Here is a 22,119-nt window from a genome sequence, read left to right as displayed (position 1 = left end):
ACTGTTTCTAGACTTGATTTATTGACTTGTCTGTTTCTATTCTGTCACTAATCTGATTGACAATGAAACCTGGGATTTGATTGAAGGGATTTCTGCGTGTGTGCGCATGAGGCCGTCAGGGCCGGGTGGGCCTGCTCCAAGCGGGTGCGCGGGTGGATGGGAGGCGTTTGCGTGAGGGCTGTTTGCATGTGAGGAGGGCGTGTGTGGAAACGACACGGGAGATGTGGGTGTCACTAGGGAGTTGATTAGCTGTGATGTGAGATGTGTCTGCTGCTATTGGGAAGCAATGCAGTGGGAGCAGTCGGATGGGAGGAGGTAGGTGGGGCTCCCATGGTACACAGAAGAGAGGGGGTTGTTACAGACACATCTTACGGAACAGCCCCTTCTCTCGCGCTCCCTAGCTTTTCCTCCTGGGATATTTTCCATTTAGGAGGCCTAGGGGGAGGGGAGGGGAGGGACGGGAGGCGTCCAGGGGCCGGGACCCCCAGGAGTGTGAGGCGCCGCGCGTGAGCTGGGAGCTGGGGAGAGGGAACAGATGGAGACGGGTGCGCCCCCACAGGGACACGTGTGGGGACACGTGGAGGTTTCACCTTCAGTCCAGGATTCGTATCCTCTGCCCTGGGGTCGCCCACTTACTTCTCGTGCGTCCACACCGGCTGGAAGCCCGCACCCTCTCTTCTCCTCCCTAGCTGGGGGAGGTCGACCCCGACAGCGAGCGGAACCCCGCCCCTCCCTTGTTGCTGAGGAGCCCCGCCCCCGCTCGCCGCCCGGCAAAGCTCCGCCCCGCCCCGCTCCGGCCCCCGCCCCCCGCCCGGCCACAGAGCTCCCCTCGCTTAGTGTGGTTGGCCCCATGTTACTGAGCGGAGCTGCTCCGGCGGGCTCCGGCCCGGGGCAGCGGGCACAGGGGAGCTCGGGGAGCGGCCCGGGGGGATCGCGCCGAGGCGCGGGGGGAGCGGGAGCTGGCCCAGGAGGGGGCGGCAGTGGCGGAGTGGCCAAGTGGCTCCGGGAGCACCTGGGCTTCCGCGGGGGGGGCGGCGGCGGAGGTGGAGGCAAGCCGGCGCCCCCGGAGCCGGACTACCGTCCCCCCGGACCGTCCCCGGCCGCGCCCCCTGCGCCACCCCCGGACATCCTAGCCGCCTACCGGCTGCAGAGGGAGCGCGACTTCGAAGACCCGTACTCTGGGGGGCCGTCCAGCTCCGCTGCTGCCCCAGCCACCCCCGCCGTCCCCGGCCCCACGCCGCCCCCGCGCCACGGATCGCCTCCCCACCGCCTTATTCGGGTTGAGACCCCTGGCCCCCCAGCGCCCCCTCCCGAGGAGCGGATCTCTGGACCCCCCGCCAGCAGCGACAGGGTGAGTGCTGCCCCGGGCGGGGGTGGCCGAGAGGAGAGGTGGTACGAGGTCTGGGGCTTTCAAAAGGGACAAAGGTGGCCTGACAGGGACCGGGCCTGGGCCCCTCAATGTCACGGTTCCTGACGGACGCGATCTCAATCCTTGACCCGGGGGCTTGAAGCCTTCACCCACCTTTGTTCAAATTCTCGACCGACTAATCTGGGACGGGCGCCCCAAACTCTGCTTCAGTCTCTGTTACCGCCCCAGGACTAGTGACCCTCTTCATCTCGGGCTCTGCTCTCCTCATCTCAGTCCCCCGCCTCCCTCTTCTCCCGGGGGCCTATTCAGCTAGGTTTTTTTCTAACGGGATTTGCACACACCACTCCCCTGCCCCTCCACCAGTTTATTGCCTTTCTGCCCTCCGGGAGCAGCGGCTCCCTGCCCTTTGATCTCTGACCCCTCCCCCCACACCCCCCAAGGCAGAGGCAACACAAAGCTCCATTCCTCCTCCTCCTCCTCCTCCTCAGAGAGCCCAAGCATCCTTGCAAGTGCTGAAGCCCCAGGAAGGTGAGGGCTGGGGGTTCTCCCCGTGGACAGAGCAAGAGCTGGCCTTTGCCTTACCCATTGGTACTGGAGCCAGGTGGACTGTTGTTCTCAGGAAGCCGGAACAGGCAGTTTGTAGCTCTTCACGGAGGATACTGACCACTGAGGCCCAGGCAGGCCCGCTCCTGCACTCCTTCTCTTGTTTCCCCAGGTATGGGGGCAATCAGTGCTTAGAACTTGTTGGCCACAAGGGGATCAGCAGCGGATCCCGCTTCTCCCCTCCTGGCCGCCCCTTTCCTGGATTCATTCTGAGGGAGGCTAGAGCCTTTGGTGGACCTGCAGGCATGGGATGAGAGGAGAGCTGGGCACTCGCTGTTCTGGAGAACATCCACTCTGCCTCAGAGGCCCCCGGTGGAGAAGCCATCCCCTATCTTACCCCACTTCGGCCTTATCCCTCCTTGACAGCTTGAAAGCCATCCCCAGGTCCCTGTAGCCCTAAATTCCATGACAGTGACTCTGTGGGCCGCCCTAGCTTTGTTGTCCTCTCCTCACACATCTTGGAGCTCAGCTCTGGGATTTAATCCCTTTCCTCAGCAGAGAACACAGTTTTATTTGATTGGAGAGCAAAGTTGCTGTCTGAATCTATTGGCTCCAACGTTGAGGTTTTCAGTGGAGAGAGCGATGTTCTGCCTGATTCCCTGGGTAAGAGAGATGTGTCAGGGTCACAGCAGAAGCCTCAGGAATGTGAATTATTTTTCCCCTAGTTCCTGCTATGGGCATGACTGCCCATCCTGGGCCAGGATCCTTAGCCTGCAGAAGGCTGTGTTTTCATCACATACCCTTTGGCTCCCTCCTTCCTTGTCCCCTGCTGTTGGGTGATGTGGTGGTGGCAGTGAGGCAGAGGGAGCATTAGGTCTTATTCTTACTATTGACCAGTTAGTTTCCTTCCTGACCACCGTCCATTGGCACGTGGGCCTTAGTTTTCCCTGGCCTTCCTCTCTGCAGTGTCTTGGAATGTCTTAACATTCCTAACTTGGAATGTCCCCAGGCCAGGGGCTCCTCTAGGACAAGGACAGTGTCCTCCTCATACCTATATCTCCCAAGTGCCTGACATATGCTTGGCATAAAAAGGGGTGAACGAGAGGGGCTTGGGTGGCTTGGTTGAGCATCCAACTTTGGCTCAGGTCATGATCTCGCCCTTTGAGCTCAGACCCCACGTCGGGCTCTGTGCTGACAACTCAGAGCCTGGATCCTGCTTCAGGTTCTGTGTCTCCCTCTCTCCCTGCCATTCCCCAACTCACACTGTCTCTCTCTCTCTCCCAAAAATGAATAAATGTTAAAAGAAAGGGGGTAAATGAAACATGTCCATTGAATGGAAGTCCATTGCTAGGGGCCCTGAAGGTCAGAGACTCCCTTAACCACAGCTCCCTTTTGTACATTTCCTCCACAGAGACTCCCAAGGAAGGCGCTGCATCCACACAACTATGTGGAGACCCATAGCCTCTCACTGAGGGCATCCATGCCTCAACCTGGTCAGCTCTGTGATCTGTGGGCTGTTCAGACCTTAGGGGCCAAGAGGCATCTGACTCCTTTGTCAGCTGCAGGGACAGGAATGAAATCCAGCAGGATCTCCCAGGAGCCACACAATCTGTGGTTTCTTTAGTGGGTGTGATGAGAGGGATCCAGGATGCCATTCAAGCTGGCTCAGGGGCAGGGACGTTGTCTCTGTGGGCGCTGACCTGGAGCTTCCCACCATTGAGAGAGAGCAGTTCCACCCATCTAGGAGCAGACTTCAGGAGATCCTAGAGTCTTCCCTTAGGAAGAGTCCAGGCTAGGTATCTGATCTCCTTATCCTAAACCCAAGTGTTCGCATAGACCTGCAGAGCTCACACAGAGTTGCTGTCCCTAAATGGTGAGTCTGCCTGTCGAGCTGGAGTTTCTGTTCTGTGAGGCTGTTTTTGCCCTATTCTCTGTTCCTCTCCTCTAGGCCATGCACGTGTTCTTGGCTTGTTGCTTTTGGGTCACTTCTTGAGGTGAGATGGGGACTACAGACCAGGGTGTACCTTGGGCTGGTCCGTTTTTCTCCTTCTCTTGGAGCCCAGTGACTGGTGCAGGTGCGTTAGAACCCTCTGAGAGAGCCTGGGTTGTGAGGTTTGATGAAACGAGTGGAAATGCTTCTATGATGAGAAGATTGAGGGGGAAATGAGCCCTGTGGGAAGTGAATGTGGGAGCAGGAAAGAATGAGAATTTAGACAGAACCCTGAGAAGTCCAGGGGCTTAGGACCAGTGGTGTCCCCCTATGCAAGGCTCCGGCTACTGGCCCTCCCTGAGTCCCTCTGCTGCATTTGGCAAGGGGGCCAGGGTGGCCATCTGGGTAGGCCTGGCAGGGCAGGTGTGGGAGCAGCAGGAGCAGCACCCTGAAGCAGGCAGGCAGGGCCTTGCCATCTGGCCATAGGAAGAACTCCCTCATGGTGCTGGGCCCTGTCCGGCCTCTAGGCCATGCTCTGGCAGAGGGGTTAGAGAACTTGCTTTGGTTTGCTCCCTTTTCCTTGCTTTGCTCCCTTTTCTCAGACCTGCAAGAGGAAAAACCTGGTCTAATTAGGAAAGCGGGATGGGTATGGGAAAGTGGCCCTGATTGGATGAAGCTTTGCGCTGCCCGTGAGCATCTCTACAGTGTTTCCTTTGCCTCGATTCTGCCTCGATTGTGTGTGTGTGTGTGTGTGTGTGTGTGTGTGTGTGTGTGTGTGACAGAGAGACAGAGAAAGAGATAATGTGAACAATAAGACAGGCACCCTGTATGAGTTGAAATTAGGACTCTTGTTCTTAGCTCATGGAGGGCCTTCAGCGGTTCCATGAACCCCCCAGAAATTGTGTGCAAATATTTGGGTGCATGAGCCTTTTTCTCCCAGATTCTCAGAGGAGTTCCTAAGGCCCAAAATATTTTAAAAATAGGTATACCTCATACATGGTGTCCACAGGGACTTTGATCCTCCAAGGCCCAAAGTTGGAAACAAGTGAAAAGACAGGTAGAATGAGGAAAGGGAGGGAGACGTTCAGGGTATCTGAAGCCAAACAAGACATTCCTGCCTGGGGTTAGGAAGGTGGGTGGGGGCTACTGCAGGACCCTGCCTTAGCCAGTGTTCATTCAGGGTCTGTATATCATTAAGCGAAACTGGCCTGGGTGCTGAAAGGGACTCACCACCTAGAAGACCTACCTGGTCCTTGCCTTTTTGGAGTTTATTTGCTTTAATTTTCCTTCTTATCAGTTCCACAGAGGCCCTTCTAATCTGTTTATGTTGCAAATGTCCTCTGATGGAGGCAGAGGGAGGAGAAGAGAAGGCCCATGTGAAGGGACCTTCGTGGACTGGTTAGGCCTCTTAACCCTTTGGGGCTTGGACTGGGCATCTGTGCTACCCTTGGTGCTTTGCAGGGTGGGGGTGGGGGTGCTGAGGCCTGTGGCTACCCTGGGATTTTATCCACTCTTCCCAGTGTCTCTCCTCACACTGTGACACTCATTCCTTCCGGAAGACATCTGCAGCGTGTTGGCTTGGCCAATGACTCGGTGACATCTCAGTCAGCCCTGGCACTCCACCTGTTGGGAGCTGGGAACAGCCGGGGCCCTGTGGACCATGGGTGGGAGCAGCTGGCTGAGGCCTGGAGCTTGGAGGCGTAGCTGCTGCCCACTCCAGTTTGCCTTCCCCACAGAACCGCTGTGATGTTATGTGAGCAGAGATGGAACCCAATCTTTGCATGCTGCCTGGTGCCCAACCACGGGGCTTCACAGCACCTCAAGGTGCCACACTCTTTTGGGAGCTTGCATTGTGGCTGTCACTGTGAGCTCTTGGAGGCCCTGGAAATCTGGTCTTTTTGTCTTTGATGATATAATGGCAGACATTTACTGAGTCCTTACCTTGTGCCTGGTACCATTTTAAAGCAGCTGATATGTTTTAGACCAGTTGATTCTTCCAACAACCCTATGAGGAAAATTCTGCTATTTTCCCCAGGTTCTGTCTAGGGAGACTGAAGCACAGGAATGTTGAGTCACACTTGCGTGGTTTCACAGCTAATAAGGAGAGCCCAGGTTCACAACCAGACGGCCTGACTCCAGACTAGCTGCCAATGCCTGGCCCTGAGACCTTGCACCTGAGAGGGGTCCTGCAGACGGGAAACATGCACTAAGCATTTGCTAATGAACAGGGGGAAGGAGATGCAGAGAAGGAATGAAGAGTGCATTCCGTGCTGGGTTCACTGCCGTTTCCTAAATCCTGAAGGCCAGCACTTGCCACCCAATCCTGGCGTGACCACAGATGTTTTCAACATCGATTGTGTGTCTGTGATGTTGGGATCTTTTACAAGCATGGCATTTCTCTGTAATTAGAAAAAGATAATAGCACATTTGTTTCATGTGAATGAGTTTCATGACAGATAAAATTGGGAAGGGTATTCCAAGAAGTGAGAACAGAGGGTACAACAAGGTTGATAGGGAAAGGTAAAGAGTATGACTTTTCCTAAACTGACTGTGGAAAAAGGACTTCATAGTAAAATACTTTGGAGAAATGCTGAGTTAAACAAAATTAGACAGATCTCTTTGCTACATGAGTTTTAAAGTTTTACTTCTTTATTTGAGAGAGACAGAGAGGAAGAGAGGATCCCAAGCAGGCTCTGTGCTGCCAGCCCAGAGCCTCATGCGGGGCTCGAACTCACGAAACTGTGAGATTGTGACCTGAGCCAAAACCAAGAGTTTGGTGCTTAACGGATTGAACCACCCAGGCACCTCCATGCTAAAGTGTATTTTAAATCTACAAGTAGCAGAGAGAAGATGCTACATTTCCTAAGTTCTCTGGAAAATCTGCAGCAAGGCACTGAGAGTCAGGAGACCTGGGTCACAATCTTGTCTCTACTACTGCAGTCTGCACACCCCACCACACACCTAAACTCTGGGCTCTAGTGTCTGAATGTAAGAGATGATCATCAGGGCTAACAATTGTTGAACACTGACTCCATCCCAGCTTCTGAACTAAGGACTTCTATATTCATTTTCCTCTTTCCAATCCTCTGACATAGGTACTAACTAATACCATCCCCATTCTACAGGTGAAAAACCAGGGGCTCCCACTCATTAAAGGTCAACTGAAGAAATGGAGGAAAGGGACAGTGGTAGACTTTGGGGACCTTGCAAAGCCCAAATCCTGTGACACGTGCCCCCCTTGCTCCCCTTGGGCCCACAAGCCCCGTGGACGCGGCCAGGAACTCACAGCTGCGCCCAGCTGCAGAGCGGAAGGTCAAGCCAGATGGTAGGCCTGCCAGCCACCTCAGGAGAGGCTCAGCATGACAGCTGCTGTGGGAGGGGCGCTGCCCAATTGGACCAGGCACAAGAGCTGGCTCTGGAGGCGCCCTGCTGGATGGCAAGAGGGAGGGGATCTCGTTGGCGGGAGGCAAAAGCGGCCCCCTGAGCAGCAGCTACTTGCCTACTAGTTTGGAAGCATTTCAGCATTTCAGTAGCATTCTGTACACCAAGAGTTTGCTTAAATATTAGCCCTCGTTTTAGGTGCCTTCCCTGCCAGTTCCTTCACCTCTGCCCTTGAATCAGAGGCTGGGATTCCCATTCGAATGTCGAGTCTCCTGACTGCAACAGCTGCTGCTGGTCAGAGTGGTCCGAGTTGGTGCGAATGGGGATATGAGCGTCTGTGTCGCTCCAGAAGATAGAGTCTGAGGAGAGGGAGGCCTTTTGAGCATCCAGTCAATGTGCATTGGGCACCTACCATGTGCCAGGCCCTGTGATGGATGTGGTATACAACAGTGAGTACAGCAGAGTCAGGTAGAGGTCCCATAAACAAAATAAATCCTGGTAGAGCAGAGGTGTCAGAAGCCTGCAGAGGCGGCTTTCCCCTGCTGAGCAGTTTTGCCTCTGCATGTGACCTAGAAGCCACTGGGAAGGCCGGCCTAGCCTCTGACAGGAATCCTCTGTGCTCGGGATGGGTGCCCATCTCGCCAGCCTTCCCAGCAGGTGTTTCTGCTTCTATTCCTGACTCCCAGCCCTGTGGGTGGCTCCTCTGGGTGACCCGCCCAGGGCGGGGGGCTAGGGTTTCCTGGAGCAGGGTGTGGAGTCAGGGATGGAACAGAGGAGCCATTGAGCTGCCTACAGAGCTGCCACCTGGGTGCCCACAGGCACCGTGGGCTGGCGCTGGGGAGGCCCACACTGACTGGGAAGGGTCACAGCTCGAGCACCAGCCTAGGATTCCAGTGGGAAGGGCAGTGGCTTGGGAGGGAAGAGCTAAGGGGCTCTGTAAAGTTTGAGGTGCTCGGCTTGGCCAGGCACTCCTCACTGAGCAGCTTCCTGGGACTCAATGCCCCTTCCCCCAAACTGGACTCATGATTCCTTTCTCTTCCTAATAAACCAGGAAAAGTGGTTCCTTCGTCCATTCTTCCTGTTTTATGTGATTTAATTTAACAAATATCTACTGAATATTTTCAGGAACTGGGAATTTATTAGTAAACATGTTTCCTACCCTCAGGAAGCTTACAGTCTGTAGGAAGAAGATAAAACAAGTGTTTACAACACAGTGTAGTAATAGCCCAGCACAGAGGCACCTCACCATACCTGTGGGGAGCATGGAAAGGCTTTCTGAAGAAAAAAAATAATCTAATCCAAGCAGAGGGAAAATAATAAACAAAGCGTAGAGCTTTCAGGTAACAAAGCGATCCAGGATGGGCAGAGAGAAAGTGGAATCTTTAAATCTCTTTAACTTTGGGCTTTTTTTTTTCTTTTTAATAATTATCTAATTTTGAGAGAGAGAGAGAGAGAGAGAGAGAGTGTGTGTGTGTGTGTGTGTGTGTGTGGAGGGGAGGGGAGGGGAAGAGAGGGGAGGGCCAGAGAAAAAGGGAGACACAGAATCCAAAGCAGGCTCTAGGCTCCCAGCTGCAGCACAGAGCCCAACCGTGAGGCTTGAATCCATGAACCACAAAATCATGACCTGAGCCAAAGTCGGCCGCTCAACTGACTGAACCACCCAGGCACCCCTACTTTGGGCTTTTTCTTGTGGGCATTACACAGTTTAAGGATAACACGTCCACTGAATTCAGTTACTGAGTAGCTGCCACATACAAGCGTGAGGCTGGGTGCCAACTCCAGAGCCTCCTTGGTCAGGTGGGTGGGGCTGTGGGTGCTAGTTGTCCTGAGAGGAAGCAGCTTGGGATGGGAGTGGACTTCTTTTCTCTACTTAATGGATTAAAGAGGACTAGGGGTAGAGGGCTCCATGGAGAGATAGGCAGTGATGTAGTAGAAACATTTTTCTAGTACCTACTGTGTGCCAGATGCTAGAGCTGGAGAGAGAGAAACAGGAAAGAAAGAACTCTAGGCTAGTGGATGGTCTGGTGGTGGGGATTGGATGACCTGAGACGGTGGTTATCCCAGACACAGGTAGAGGTTTGAGGGAGGTGAAGGAGCTGGGGGCTTGGGTAGAACAAGGTGGAACAGGGTGAGAGCTGAAGAACGGAAAGGGGAGATGGTAGGAGTTGTTGGGATGTGCTTCAGAGAGCCCTAGAGGGCTCACGTGGGGCCAAGAAACACGCAAGAGGGGAATCTGTGGTAGGCATCTTCCTTTCTCCATCTGTGCCTTGCTAGGGTTCCAGACCCACTGACCCAGGGCAGGTGGTCACCTCGCAGCCTCCCTGCTCACTGGCTCCCACAGTCCTAGTCTGGCCCAGACCCAAAGCCTACAACCGAGAATGGGGAGAGGCAGGGGTGGCCCCTCCTTGTGCCGCAGGCCCCACAGCCACCGCTTGTCAATGCCTGTCAACTCCGTGTGCAGTGCTTCCCCTGAGGTGCTGGCAGCCCCGGGTAGGCTGGGCTCTGTCTCCACCTCGGCCTCCCCCCTTCCAGGAGCCTGTGCCCAGCTTGGAGAAAGGCTCTATTGTCCTCAGCTGCACCCCGCCCTGAGCACCTTGAGCTCTTCCTCAGGGCGCTTGAATTACAGTTCACTCTGCCTTGACGGGGAACAGGGACAGAGGGGTGGTCATGAGCCACTTGTGGGGTAGACGGGCAGTGTGGGATGTGGCGGGCCAAGGCAATGCCGTTCCTGTTCCTGTCCTCCAGGAGCCAGGCGATTTCAGCAGAGCCCAAATCTTGGCTCTCCTCAGGGCTGTCCTCAAGTGGCCTCTCTCTCAGGATGGCCAACGTGCCCACGGGTGGCAGGTTGGAAGCCTAATTTTGCACAATGCTGGTTCCAATCCTGGTTCCTCTACTTAGGTGGAATGGTCTTGGGCATGTTGTTCCCTACCTGCTCTGAGCCTCCATTTCCTTAAAACGAGGATAATAATACCCACGAGGCATTATGATGGATGTTGTGAGGATAAACCAACAGAATTGTGCCATAAAGTGAGCACTTAGCCTTTCTTTTTTCCATGGTTAGCAAATTTTTCTTTGTTCAGCATCTGGGAATGAACTTGTAGGCATGGACCAAGTTAACCTCTGAGTCAGCTGCTGTTCCCTCTTGTTCTTTGAATTCCCCTACCACCTTTGTAACCCACTCTGTGATTTAATTCCTTCTGTTGAACCACCTGGTGTTGAACACCTCTCTTGCCCTTCCTGGACCCTGACTGAGGCAGGCCTTAAGGCCCAGCGCTTCATCCTGGCAATTTAACCTAAGGAATGGCCCAGAAGCACAAAATTAACAGAAAAGAAACATCTCTCACTCTGTTGGCAGCCTAGTAGGGGAGCCCTGCACAGGAAGGGCTTGTCCCCATCCATCCAAGCTCAGAGCCTGCCTTTGGATGCCTTGGGCTCTGGATCTCATGGACATAGCATCTGGGGAGAAGCAGAGCTGTCTCTCAGATGTCTGAAGCCTGCTCTTCTCACTGTCTTCCCACAGTTGGCAATCCTAGAAGACTATGCGGACCCGTTTGATGTTCAGGAGACTGGTGAAGGCCCAGCAGGAGCTTCAGGAGCTCCAGAGAAGGTCCCTGAAAATGACGGCTACATGGAGCCCTATGAGGCCCAAAAGATGATGGCTGGTGCGTGATGGAGTCAGGAGTGGGGTATTGCTCCCTGAAGCCTGGGTATTTGCACAACAGGCTCTGGGACCCATAAATTTAAGGACTGATTCCATGGTCCCTTTACTGGGTCCTTGGGGACCATGGGACAAACATGGACCCCCTTGGGTCCTTGGTCACTGCCTTCAAGAGAGTCATTTTCGAGAAGGAGCAGTGACTTGTGATGCTTGAGACATGAGGTGATAGAGAAGGCCACACACCAAATGTCAGACAGATAGAATTAGGATAGTCAGGAGGGCAAGATAGTGGTGGGCTGGGGGTCATGGGACCCAAAAGGAAGATCATTAGGTTTAGGGAAGGTGGTGAGTTTGAGATGATATGATGTCAAAGTGGAACGTCTTTATGGCAGTTGAAAACACATGGCTAGAGAAGCAGATGCAATGCACGTGAGACTGGGCAGGCATGTGAAGAAGTGGGCGCAAAGAGCAACGAGTAAGACCTGGCCCTGGGGAACAGAGCGGAAGTCAGGAGAGGATCCAGGGAAAGAAATGAATGGGGTTATCAGAGAAGAGGACAGGGGTAAGTCGGGCCTAGCCAAGACCCCAAGGCAGAACGAAAGGAAGGTTTGTTGAAGAGTAGATAGCTTTAGTGTTGGGCATACCTGGGAGCCAAGATGAGAGTGGCCAAGAGGAGCAGTGAGGGGCTTCAAAGGCTGGAATGAGCCATTTGGACTTGCTCCAGAAGAGAAGGGGAACCATTATGGATTCTTAAGCAAGAAAGAAATAGGACAAATATGGCGTTTAAGGGGATTACTGAGGCTTTGGTGTACAGAACAGACTAGAAAAACTGGGCATCAGAAAGATGAGTTAGTAGTTGTGGAAATTGTTGAGGTTTTAAGGGATCAACAATTAACACCACTTTCTTCCTCTCCTGAGCTTGGAAATAATTGAGAAATAAGATTAAAGAAACAGATGAAGATGAGAATGTCAGCTTTATTACTGATAAAGTAGATTGGAAAACATTACTCAGCTATGTCTCCACGATGAGCTTCTTAATACTTCACAGAATTAAACTTGCCCCCTCAGGCTTGGGCCACGCAGGACAGCTATAGGCCCCTTCATGGGGCAGGAGGAGAAAGGACCAGAAGGTAGAGCTGAGAAAGACAGTGAGCATGCACTGGTGATCAGATAAGCTGCCCCCCTCCTTGGGAGAGGGGGGAGGGGTGGAGCTGTCAGGAGTGTTATTCCATGGAGCTCATGGAAACGTGAGCCTGCAGAGTGGAGGTTGCCCTAGCAGGAATCGAGTTGGGGAGAGTTGGGGGTGAGAGTCATCAGGTACTGGTGGTGACCACATGGGATTTAGAGGGACGAAGGAGGGCCAGGACCATGGTGAGTAGTGTAGTGGAGAAAAATGAAGAAAGTGAGAGGGTGGCTACGCTGTTTAGGTCAGATAGGTGAGTACCCTTAGGAGGCCCACGAATGCCCCGGCATTGGATGCAAACGTGCACATTTTTCTGGGCAGTAGCTCCATAGCTTTTATTCAATTTTCACTGGGGTCAACTGTCCCAAAAAGAGAATCATAGAACAGACTAGAAGAACTTCTGGGGGAAGTGGTGAGTTTGAACCACTAAACTGAAAATCTTGATGGCAATTGGAAGTGTATAGGGTGCCATGAGACAGGGCAAGGAGTGAGGGCAGGAAGAGGTGAATAAGACCTGGTTCTGGGGAACAGAGACCAAGAGAAGGTCCAGGGAAAGAGTGCTAACAGGAGAGATCAGAGAGGAGGACCATGAAAATGACTTGTCAAAGGAGAGTTTCAAGGAGGGAGTGATCAGCAGTGTCTGAGCAACAAAGAAGGATTTTCTGATTTCCAAGTGACAGTACATGGGACACAAGGAAAGAATTGGAGCTGGGTAGCCAAGAGGAGGCGAATTAGGAGAGGACCCTGTCTTAGTTTCCTAAATGTGTAAGTCTCATTTCCCAAGCCCTTGCTGGCCATCAAAGGATCTTTTTTCTCTCTTTCACTCTGGTGCTTCTCTGCCCCTGCCTCCATTGGATCCCATGCTTTTGGAACCCCAGAGGTGTTTTGAGGGCAAGGGACCCCGGATGTGCGGCCACTGGGCTCCGAGAGCAGTGGCATCTCCTGTGCAGGAGGTGTGGTGTGTTGCTGAGGGGTGCTGCCAGAAGAGCTGAGCCAGGCAGTGGGGGCTGCTCTCACACCTCCCCTCCTGCCTTGCCCTGGCAGAGATCCGGAGCTCCAAGGAGACAGCAGCTCAGCCCCTGCCTCTGTATGACACGCCCTATGAGCCAGAGGAGGAGGGGACCACCCCAGAGGGTGAGGGGGCCCCCTGGCCGCGGGAGTCCCGTCTGCCAGAGGATGATGAGAGGCCCCCTGAGGAGTATGACCAGCCCTGGGAATGGAAGAAGGAGAGGATTTCCAAAGCCTTTGCAGGTAAGCCCTGGGTAGAGAGAGTGGGTCTGCTGGGGCCTCTACACAGCTCTCCAGGCTCAGGGGAGTAGGAGGAGTGGATCCCAAGGGCTGGGGGAGGCCCAGGAGCTGGGCTCAGGGGAAGCATAGTTGAGTCTGCACCACAGAGATTGGTGAACTGGGCAGTATGGGTGCAGCACTGCGTGCAGGGTCAGGGAATGGGCATGGGAGAAGGATGAAGGCGTCTCCCTGCATCACCATCTCTCGGAGGCTGAGAGGCTTGGCCACTCCCGTCTTTTGGGAGACTGGGCATATTATATTTATTTTTTTGTTATTTTTCTAAGTTTATTTATTTATTTTGAGAGACAAAACACACGCGAGCAGAGGAGGGCAGAGAGAGAGAGAGAGAGAGAGGGAGAGAGAGAATCCCAAGCAGGCTCCACACTGTCAGCCCAGAGCCCGATGCAGGGCTCCATCTCACAAACTGTGAGATCATGACCTGAGCTGAAATCAAGAGTTAGATGCTCAACCAACAGACCCCCAGGCACCCCATGGATATGTTTTAAAATAAAGAAATTCCAAGCAAAATGATAAAACTTGTGGCATATGTTAAGTACTTACACTTAACAAAAGAAGGCATTTAACACTCTAGACAAGGAGAAGAGCTGTGTGTGACCTTTAGAGATACCAGCCCAGAAGCAGAGAGCTGTGTCTCCCAGTAGCAGGTTGTGCCAGACCAGGGGTGCGTAGGCCCCCGGGGGGATTTCTGAGGAGCAGGAGCCCCTGGGGAGAGGGAGGCTATGAGAAATCCTCTTTGCTGAATGAAAATTAGGTAACAGGCACCCCAGTGTCTGTTCCCAGGCCTGGAGTCCAACACGGGGAGGTGTGTGTCGGTGGTCTGAATGGGTAGCACTACAGCCTGGGGAGCCTGGAGAGAGCTTTACCCTTGTATCCTTGATCCAGTGAGAACGTGAAGGGTTTAAATGCCATTAGACTTCATTCCCACTCTCATGTCCCCCTCACCCCTCCTTGGGCAAGGGGCTCATCCTGGAGCTGGACTCAGCTCTCTGCTCTGTCCTCCCTGCCCCGGCAGCCAGACTGGGAAACCACAGGTTTCTACTTTGTTTCCTGTAAAGCGTGCACCATTGAGGATGGCCCGTTTATCTCCAGAAGTCTCCTTGGAGAATCAATACTGTTTGGATTGCTTAATGGGAAAATCTATGCTCGTCATTAGGAAACCTCGTTAGCAGTCCTGCAGCCACCAGGGGCATCACCCTTCTGATTGTCAAGGCTCAGGATTGAGGGTGTGGGGGTAACTTTCAGTAAATATCTGCCCCCACATCTGAGTATTCCTGACAGCCTGAAGCTGGGCTGTCTTGGTCTTGCTGCCCATGAGTTCCCAGGCTGTGGGGAAAAGGAGGAAGAGAGACAGGTCTGAGGGTGCCAGGAGGCTGTGGGAAGCTGGGTGTGGTGCTAGGAGGTGTGGGCAGCTCCTTGTCCCTCTTTTCCTCCTTTCCTGGTCCCTTTGGGGCCCGGAGGCCTATGAGAGATCAAATGAAGGGGACCCACATGGCTGGCAGGTCTAGGCTCTGCTTCCTGCTGCTTGCTACCTGTGCCTCCCACCCTTTGACTAAGCCAGCCTGGTGTGGGCGCTGTGGCTCCACCCAACCCTCCGAGTGTCCTGTTCCCACCTCAGAAGCACCTCTGCCTCTGCTCTGACCCTCCTCCTTTCCAGGCTATCCTGTGTCCTGGCTCTGGGTTTTGGTGTCTCAACCTCTGCCTCTTTCTGTCTCTCTCTGTCCCTGTCTGTGTCTCTTCTCCCTGCTGCTACTGGCTCCAGTTGACATTAAGGTCATCAAAGACCTACCTTGGCCTCCGCCGGTGGGACAGCTGGACAGCAGCCCCTCCCTGCCTGACGGGGACAGGGACATCTCCGGTCCAGCCTCACCCCTCCCTGAGCCCAGCCTGGAAGACGGCAGCGGTGGGTTCTATGGGGGCTTCTGGCCAGGGTGACATGTCCTCTCACCCTTCAGGCCCCTGTGGCTTGGGTTGGAGGAGCTGGAGTGGGGCAGGGTCTGGAGGACCGAGGAAGATTCCCCCTTGTCCTGGAGGAAGAAAGAAAGGACAAAGTACACATTCCTCATCCCTCCCAAAGGTGTGGGGAAGATGTCTCCTTTTCCAAATATCTTCCTCACCGTACCACAAAAATCCACTATCTTAAATTCACTTCTGTATAGGATTTTGCCTAACCCAATCCCTGATCCATCAGCAATGCAAGTAACTCTTGAGGTGGGGATGATGCTAGCACAGGAAGTGTCTGCCTCCTTATTGTAAGGGAAGGGTCTGATCCTTGCATCTGCTGACAGACTGCAAGGGCTTAAAAGTGTTACAAGGAGAGAAACAGTCCAAATGGGTAGAAAGGAAGCACTGAACACTTCATCTATGTTCAGTTTTGTACAGAATGGGCAGCCAAGGGTGTGCATGAGCACCCGTTTGTATTTGTGCTGAGTGTGAGGAGTATTTTGTCAACACAGGATGAAGGAGGGTCTCTGTCACCTGTGCTTATGTGCCTGTGCCCATGTGGCCCACTGGCTTCCGCCCTCCCTTGTGCTGGCTCAGTGGTCAGGCCTGCCCTGGTCTGGGAGGGCAGAGCCGCCTCAGCTGGGTTTCTCTGGGTGGGGGCAGGGAGCCTGTGGGCAGCAGCCTTCAGGGCGGGGGAGGGGCTGGCTGGCTGGCGGCTTTGGGCAGGATTAGCCTGTCAGGATGGCACCAAGGGGAATCGGATAATTGTTCTCAAATCGATAAGTCATTTCTACAGAATGGCTTGGCAGGGTGATTTGGAGAACGGTAATGAACTCTGAGGAGGAGAAAGAAACAATATTATCAGCGCTGAAGCCACCCGGAGGGGGAATAGAATAAGGGAAGGCAGGCAGCTGCTCCAAAGGGAGAAGTTTAAGTGGTTTCTCATGTTGCTCCTCTCCCCTCTCCTGCCACAGCATGGGGACTGTGAGGCATAGGAGGGCTGAGCCCCATTCCAACCGGGGAGTGGACCCAGGATTCTGTCCCTAGACCAGGTCAGGCCCAGGAGGATGTCTTGCCCTTCCAGAACATTCCTTTGACCCCTTGTGGCAGAAAATGGGGGTGGATCACTGGTTATTCTATAGGGCTCTATGTCTAGGGTCCTCAGAGACTATGACTGGTATATTCCCCACAGCCCAGTTTGAAGGACCTGAGAAGAGCTGCCTGTCACCTGGCCGGGAGGAGAAGGGGCGGCTACCTCCCCGACTCTCTGCAGGGAACCCCAAGTCAGCCAAGCCCCTAAACGTGGAGCCCAGCAGCCCCTTGGGGGAGTGGACAGACCCAGCACTGCCTCTGGAAAACCAGGTGTGAGTGTCTGTGTCCAGCTGGGACTCTCTCCCCTCCCTTCCCCTCCTGCCACCGGCTTGCCTGCAGGGGACACCCAGAATGGGTGGGCCTGGACGGCGAGGGACCCAGCAGAGATGCCCCCCTTCCTCTCTCTCATCCTCAGCTGGTACCACGGGGCCATCAGTCGAACAGATGCCGAGAACCTGCTCCGCCTGTGCAAAGAGGCCAGCTACCTGGTGCGCAACAGTGAGACCAGCAAGAATGATTTCTCCCTGTCCCTCAAGTGAGTAGGGCCGGGCCAACTAGCAGCTTTAGGCAGGATTAGCTTGCCAGGATGACACCAGGGGGACTCCACGGGAGGACAGCCAAAAGGACAGGAGGAGACTCTTAACATTGCCCCATGCCCAGCTAAGCTGGGGAGAACTCCATCTCCATGAACATTTGCTGACTCTGGCCAGGCTCTGGGGACCTGGCAGTCTGAGGCTCAGCCCCGAATCTCAAGTAGCTCAGAGTCCATTAGAGTAAACTGTCAAGCCAGTGTCCAGCTCACAAAGGTTCTGCCACTTACTTACTAGCTGTGTGGCCTGGACCCCTCTTAACCTCTCTGGGCCTCAGTTTCCTTACTTATAAAATGGGGGAATAATAACATCCACTGTATGGAGAAGGCTCAAATGAACCATACATGGGAGGCACTTAACATGATGCCAAGTGCTAAATAAATTATCACTATCATCTTTTCAAGAACCCAAGATGTTCTTGAAGCACAGGCAAGGAGAGAAGTGTGCGTGAGGGAGTCTATAGGGTGAGGAGGGGGCTGGGTCCTGGGAGGAGGGTGGAGCAGTGGACACAAAACTGTTGTTCACTCTGAAGAAGTGGGGAGGAGGTCTGGGTGCTGATAACTGAGTTTTAAAGGATCCTGGCAGAGGAGGAGGAGGCAGGGCCCTCCCCTCCCATCAGCCTTTCTCCCAGAGAGCAGATATAAATAGACCAGCATTGGCCTTCTAGGCCTTCTTGGCAGAGTGGCCCATCCTCCCCTTGGCACCCAGGAGTCCTGCCTGGTAGAGCCTGCACTCCACATGGCAGCCTGTCAGAATGCTGTGTCCATTCACATCCCGCCGTCACTACTGGGACATCTGTAGTACATCCTACCACATATCCTGGGGGCACCAGGGTACAGGTATATCCCCTCTTCAAACGAATGCAATATACAGAGGTTTGAGACCACTAAACAGTTACACTTGAAGATAATTATTCAACTTCAACTGAAAGATGATGGGGAAAATGCCAGACTATAGTCAAATAACCTGAATTTTATTCTTTGGCTTAATAAAACTAGATATGTGACCCTAGGCAAATCATGGAACCTCTCTGGGCCTTGGTTTCTCCCTTTGCAAAATGCATTGATGGATTTAGGTTTCTTGACGCTCTCAATCTCTGGGAGTCTGCAAATTCTCGTAAGGTCAAAGGAGCATTTATGTAGAGTTCATCTGTCAGAAATTTGATTTACGTTACAAAGAGGTATGTGACTTGCTCAAGGCTGCTAGGTAATCAGGTGGCAAAAGCAGAATTTGAACCCAGATCAGTCTGACTACAAGAACCACACTATTCCATTGCATAGCTCCGCCCCCTCATCCAGTCTAGTATAGTCCAAGGCTGGGCGAGAGACCTCAAAAGGTCTGGCTCCTAGAGTGGAGCAGGGCTCTGCCTTAGCCTGGGAAGCCAAAGGGGGAGGCAGTCCTGGAAGCCGCCGCAGCCCAAGCTGATCTGGCCCCACTGACAGCCGGCTGCCAGAGCCTCGTTTGCATATAAATGGCTTCTCTGAAATACAATTATGGTTTCTCTGCTCTCTGTAATGGAAGGGCTTTCACTGGTAATTAAACAGCTTCCTCCAAAAGCCAAGTCAGCCATGGCCCTGCGGCCCAGCAAGTCCCACCCAGGCTCCTGAGGGTTGGGCAAGGGCTCTGCTTTGTCCTAACAGGCCCTTGGGACTTTGCCCCAGGAGGTTATCCAGATGGAAGCTTGTTGCCACTTTGTTGCCCTTTTTGGCCAGATCTGTCCCTCAAGGAGAAGATATAATGCAGTTTTGGGGAGAGGTGATTATCCCAGGTGGACTGTGGATAGGGAGCTGGCCCCAAACTGTGAGAGGGTGAGGGAAGGCAAGGCCCAAGCTGCTACCCACAGCCTTGGGCCTGGGCCCTGCATATGGCAGGCAGGCAGGCAGGCAGGCAGGCAGGGGACGACTCACTGCCTCCCTTCTCTCTCACCCTCAGGGGCTATACGTTTTCCTCAGGCCCTTGGCGCCTTTACCCAGGGTCCATGTGGTCACTGTCAGCCTCAATCACTATCTCAGGCCTACAGAAGAAGGATGCCCCTGCCCCCATACACACCCAGCCTGGGGCCCCCAGCAGGCTTTAGAACACTGTATCCTGGGGTATGGCAGGGGAGGGGGTGTATTGCGGAGAATGGGCACTAAAGGCCTGTTTTAACCCCCCATCCCTTCCTTCCTTCTGTCACCCACTTTCCATTCACTTGTGGGCCCAGTGAAATGGGTCCAGTCAGAGCCCTCTTTGTACCCAGGCAGGGAAAGGAAAGGTTTGCCAGCCTTACCTCAATATAAGGGTCCTCCCTCACCAGCCCCACCAACCCTACCTCCCATACTAGCTTCTGAGCCTTGTACTTGTCCCCAAGTAGGCTCTGGCCAGGAGAGACAAGTATTCAGGCTTCAGGGCTCCCTAAGCATTGCTTCCCCCTTGCCTGTGGACGAGGCCTGTGGCAGCTTAGGCAAATGTTGTTCTTGCTGGGGCCCCACCCCCATGCTCTCTCTCTAAGGCTGAGGGTGTCCGGACTGCGGGGAGCTGGTCAGAGCTCTGAGCAGCAGGGTCCTTGTCTTGTGGGCAGGGCCAGGCACTAATGTTGATTTCCTGGATTGTGTCAAGGAGATGAGAGAGGCAGTGGAGCATTTCCTCTTGGAGGGAGGGAATGGAGCTGCAGCCTTATTGATGATGTCATCCCAGGCTGAAGGGATAGAGGAGCTGGGGCTTGGCTCAAGGCCAGTTATCAGGAAGGTAAAGGGATATCCCCAGAACAAGGCAGTTGAGCATTCCCGGATTTAGGAGGGACTTACAGAGCAGCTCACGCCCTCCCCAGGTTTCTGCAAGACAGAGCCTCAACCAAGATCCATTTGGTTGTCACATCTGTCCACACACTGACCTGCCAACAATGTTTGTGTCTCCATGTGAGTCACTAGGAACCCCCCCCCCAAAAGTATTCTACCCCACAGCTCAAGGATAGGGAAGGTAAACCAGTCCTGGCCAAACAGGCTGGAGGCCACTGGTGCCAGGATCCCAGGGTTTGGGGTGGGGAGAATGGTCGCTCCAGTTTCCTCGTGCACATGCCCTGCACACTCACACATTCTTGGCACACCCAGTGCCCACAACACAAAGCCATTGCCTCATGTTACCTACTCACAAAATTCCCTCTGCCTCCTCCCTGTTTTTCTAGACATCATGACCTTCACCTTCTCTAGTCACTTCGCACAAAGCTGGTTTGGAACAACCACATTTGCTGCAGGGGGAGGGGAGGGGAACAGATGGGGACTGGAAAGAGCCCCTACTCACCAGGGTCTCCTCTCCTCTCCTCTTCACAGGAGCAGTCAGGGCTTCATGCACATGAAGCTGTCCAGGACCAAGGAACACAAGTACGTGCTGGGCCAGAACAGCCCGCCCTTCAGCAGCGTCCCTGAAATCGTGCACCACTATGCCAGCCGCAAGCTGCCCATTAAGGGGGCCGAGCACATGTCCCTGCTCTACCCTGTGGCCATTCGGACTCTATAGATGTGAGGGCCGGGCACTGTGACAAATCTGGACCCATCCCCTTCCCTCTCCCTGAGATCGAGTGAACTGGAGATTCCTTAATTTATTCTAAAGGGGAAGGCCTACTGGGGCCTTGGGAGTAAAATGGTTGTCTGGAGCCGAGGACAGAGGAATCCCTGGGGAGAAAGGATAGCCCCTGGAGGAAGGGGGCTTCAGAGCCGCTGGTTTCCTGAGGAGTTTAATATCAGCAGCTCCCCACCATTTGCGCCCCTAGGCAGATGTGGCGACCCCCCCTTACCCACCGCCTCCTTCCCCCTGGGTCAATGCGGGGTGGGGCAGGACGCGGTCCTGCGGGGCTCCCTGGCCATGTCTCTGCCTCCGCCCCTAAACCACCGGCTGGCTCCGTCAGAGTCTGGGGCTTGGGGCTTGGGGAAGGCAGACCCCTTGGGTGGCGATGGCCTTGAAGATAGGGAAACGAGGGGAAGGGCTCGGGTCGTAGGGAACTTGCGCAGTCCCCGAGCCGCCCCGGCTCCCGGCCAGATGCAATAAATAAACCCAGTCCTGCCAGGCACAGCCGCGTCCGCGCCTCCAGCGCCGCCCCCCGGACTGCCGGGGGAGGGAAGCGGCGAAGCGAGCGCAGATTCTGTTTATAAATCAGCTCCGGAGCAGACACAGGCCGGCTGTGAAAAGCACTTTAGAAGCATCAAGTTTCTTCCTTTGACTAGATGTCAAAACATCCCCAGCCGCCCCCGCCGCGGCTGGGGGCACCCGGAGCCGGCAGGCCGCGCCGAGGAGCGCGGCTCCCCAAGATCGCATCCAATTTCCTGCCAACAGCCATTCGTCTGGGAGGAGGGGAGCCGCGGAGAGACAAAGAGGCAGCGCGCCAGGCGGGGGGTAGCAGGCGGCTCTGCCACGCGGAAGCCGCGCACCCGCGGAGGCGGGAAAGCTGGCGCGGCCGACCGTGTTTCTTTCCAGAGGAAGCGGGGCCTGCCGCGTCTCCCCCATTCCCGGACTGTGAGTCCGGCCCCTGGAGGCTTGCAGCCAGCAGGCCTGGGCCCGGATCTCTCTTCTGGCCGGGGCTTCGCACTCGCGGCCGAACCCCGCGGGGCCGTCCGTGCGCGCCCCCTGCTGGCCGTGCGGCGTGCCGTTGGCGCCAGGCCACACCCGCCCACGGCCCTGGCGACGCCCCAGCCCCTGCCCACAGCTAGAATGGCCGAGGCCTGTGGGCCCAGTCCCCCGGGAATACCCACTGGGCCGCGGGTGGAAACTGAGGTCAACCCACTCCAGGCCCGCCTTACTGCTTCCAAGGTCGCAATGAACAGAAGCTCCCCTGTGAGGCTGAACAAACATCTGCTGCTGTGGGAGCATGCTCCTTTCAGAACCTAAACCTTCCAAATGAATGATGGGATTTTGGATTTCCTAATCCCATGCCTATTTTATCGAAATCGAGGATATGTTACCTGACAAATGTAAGAATCCTGGGGAGACAATCGAAAGGCTCACTTTAAGTTGGGCACAAATTCCCTTATAGGCACCGGTGCTCAACTCCTGTTGTTCAGAGAAGGGCTGGGAGTAACAGAGGTCCTGGAGCATGCCAGGCAAACTCGGGCTTCCAGCAGGCTCCTGCTGTGTCCTGCCACACATACCCCT

The 22,119-nt window shown here is 54.6% G+C and overlaps 1 protein-coding gene across 2 annotated transcripts; it reads left to right on the top strand.

The window, feature by feature from the left end:
• Positions 1-850: 850 nt before the first annotated feature.
• Positions 851-21,040, top strand: SHF (Src homology 2 domain containing F). 2 transcript variants are annotated; one of them, XM_039250044.1, is made up of 7 exons: positions 851-1,351; positions 10,744-10,885; positions 13,109-13,315; positions 15,132-15,272; positions 16,506-16,677; positions 16,821-16,940; positions 20,304-21,040. In XM_039250044.1, the coding sequence occupies exons 1-7, from the start codon at positions 851-853 to the stop codon at positions 20,488-20,490; spliced, it is 1,470 nt and encodes a 489-aa protein (XP_039105975.1). In that variant the 3' UTR covers positions 20,491-21,040. The 2 variants fall into 2 exon arrangements, with proteins under 2 accessions (XP_039105975.1, XP_039105977.1); XM_039250046.1 differs by lacking the exon at positions 15,132-15,272.
• The last annotated feature ends 1,079 nt before the right edge of the window (positions 21,041-22,119 follow it).

Source organism: Hyaena hyaena, unplaced genomic scaffold, assembly GCF_003009895.1.
Source record: "Hyaena hyaena isolate Hyena2069 unplaced genomic scaffold, ASM300989v1 scaffold_361, whole genome shotgun sequence".
NCBI classification, from domain to species: domain Eukaryota; kingdom Metazoa; phylum Chordata; class Mammalia; order Carnivora; family Hyaenidae; genus Hyaena; species Hyaena hyaena.
The sequence above is the reverse complement of the archived record's forward strand: the minus strand, read 5'-3'. Positions and strand labels throughout refer to the sequence as shown.

What these genes read in the sequence shown, in the direction of transcription:
- SHF (XM_039250044.1), top strand. Translation starts at nt 851, where the DNA reads ATGTTACTGAGCGGAGCTGCTCCGGCGGGCTCCGGCCCGGGGCAGCGG. An exon ending in CAGCCTGGAAGACGGCAGCG is followed by an intron (nt 15,273 to 16,505) that starts GTGGGTTCTATG and finishes TATTCCCCACAG; the next exon opens with CCCAGTTTGAAGGACCTGAG. An exon ending in GATTTCTCCCTGTCCCTCAA is followed by an intron (nt 16,941 to 20,303) that starts GTGAGTAGGGCC and finishes TCCTCTTCACAG; the next exon opens with GAGCAGTCAGGGCTTCATGC.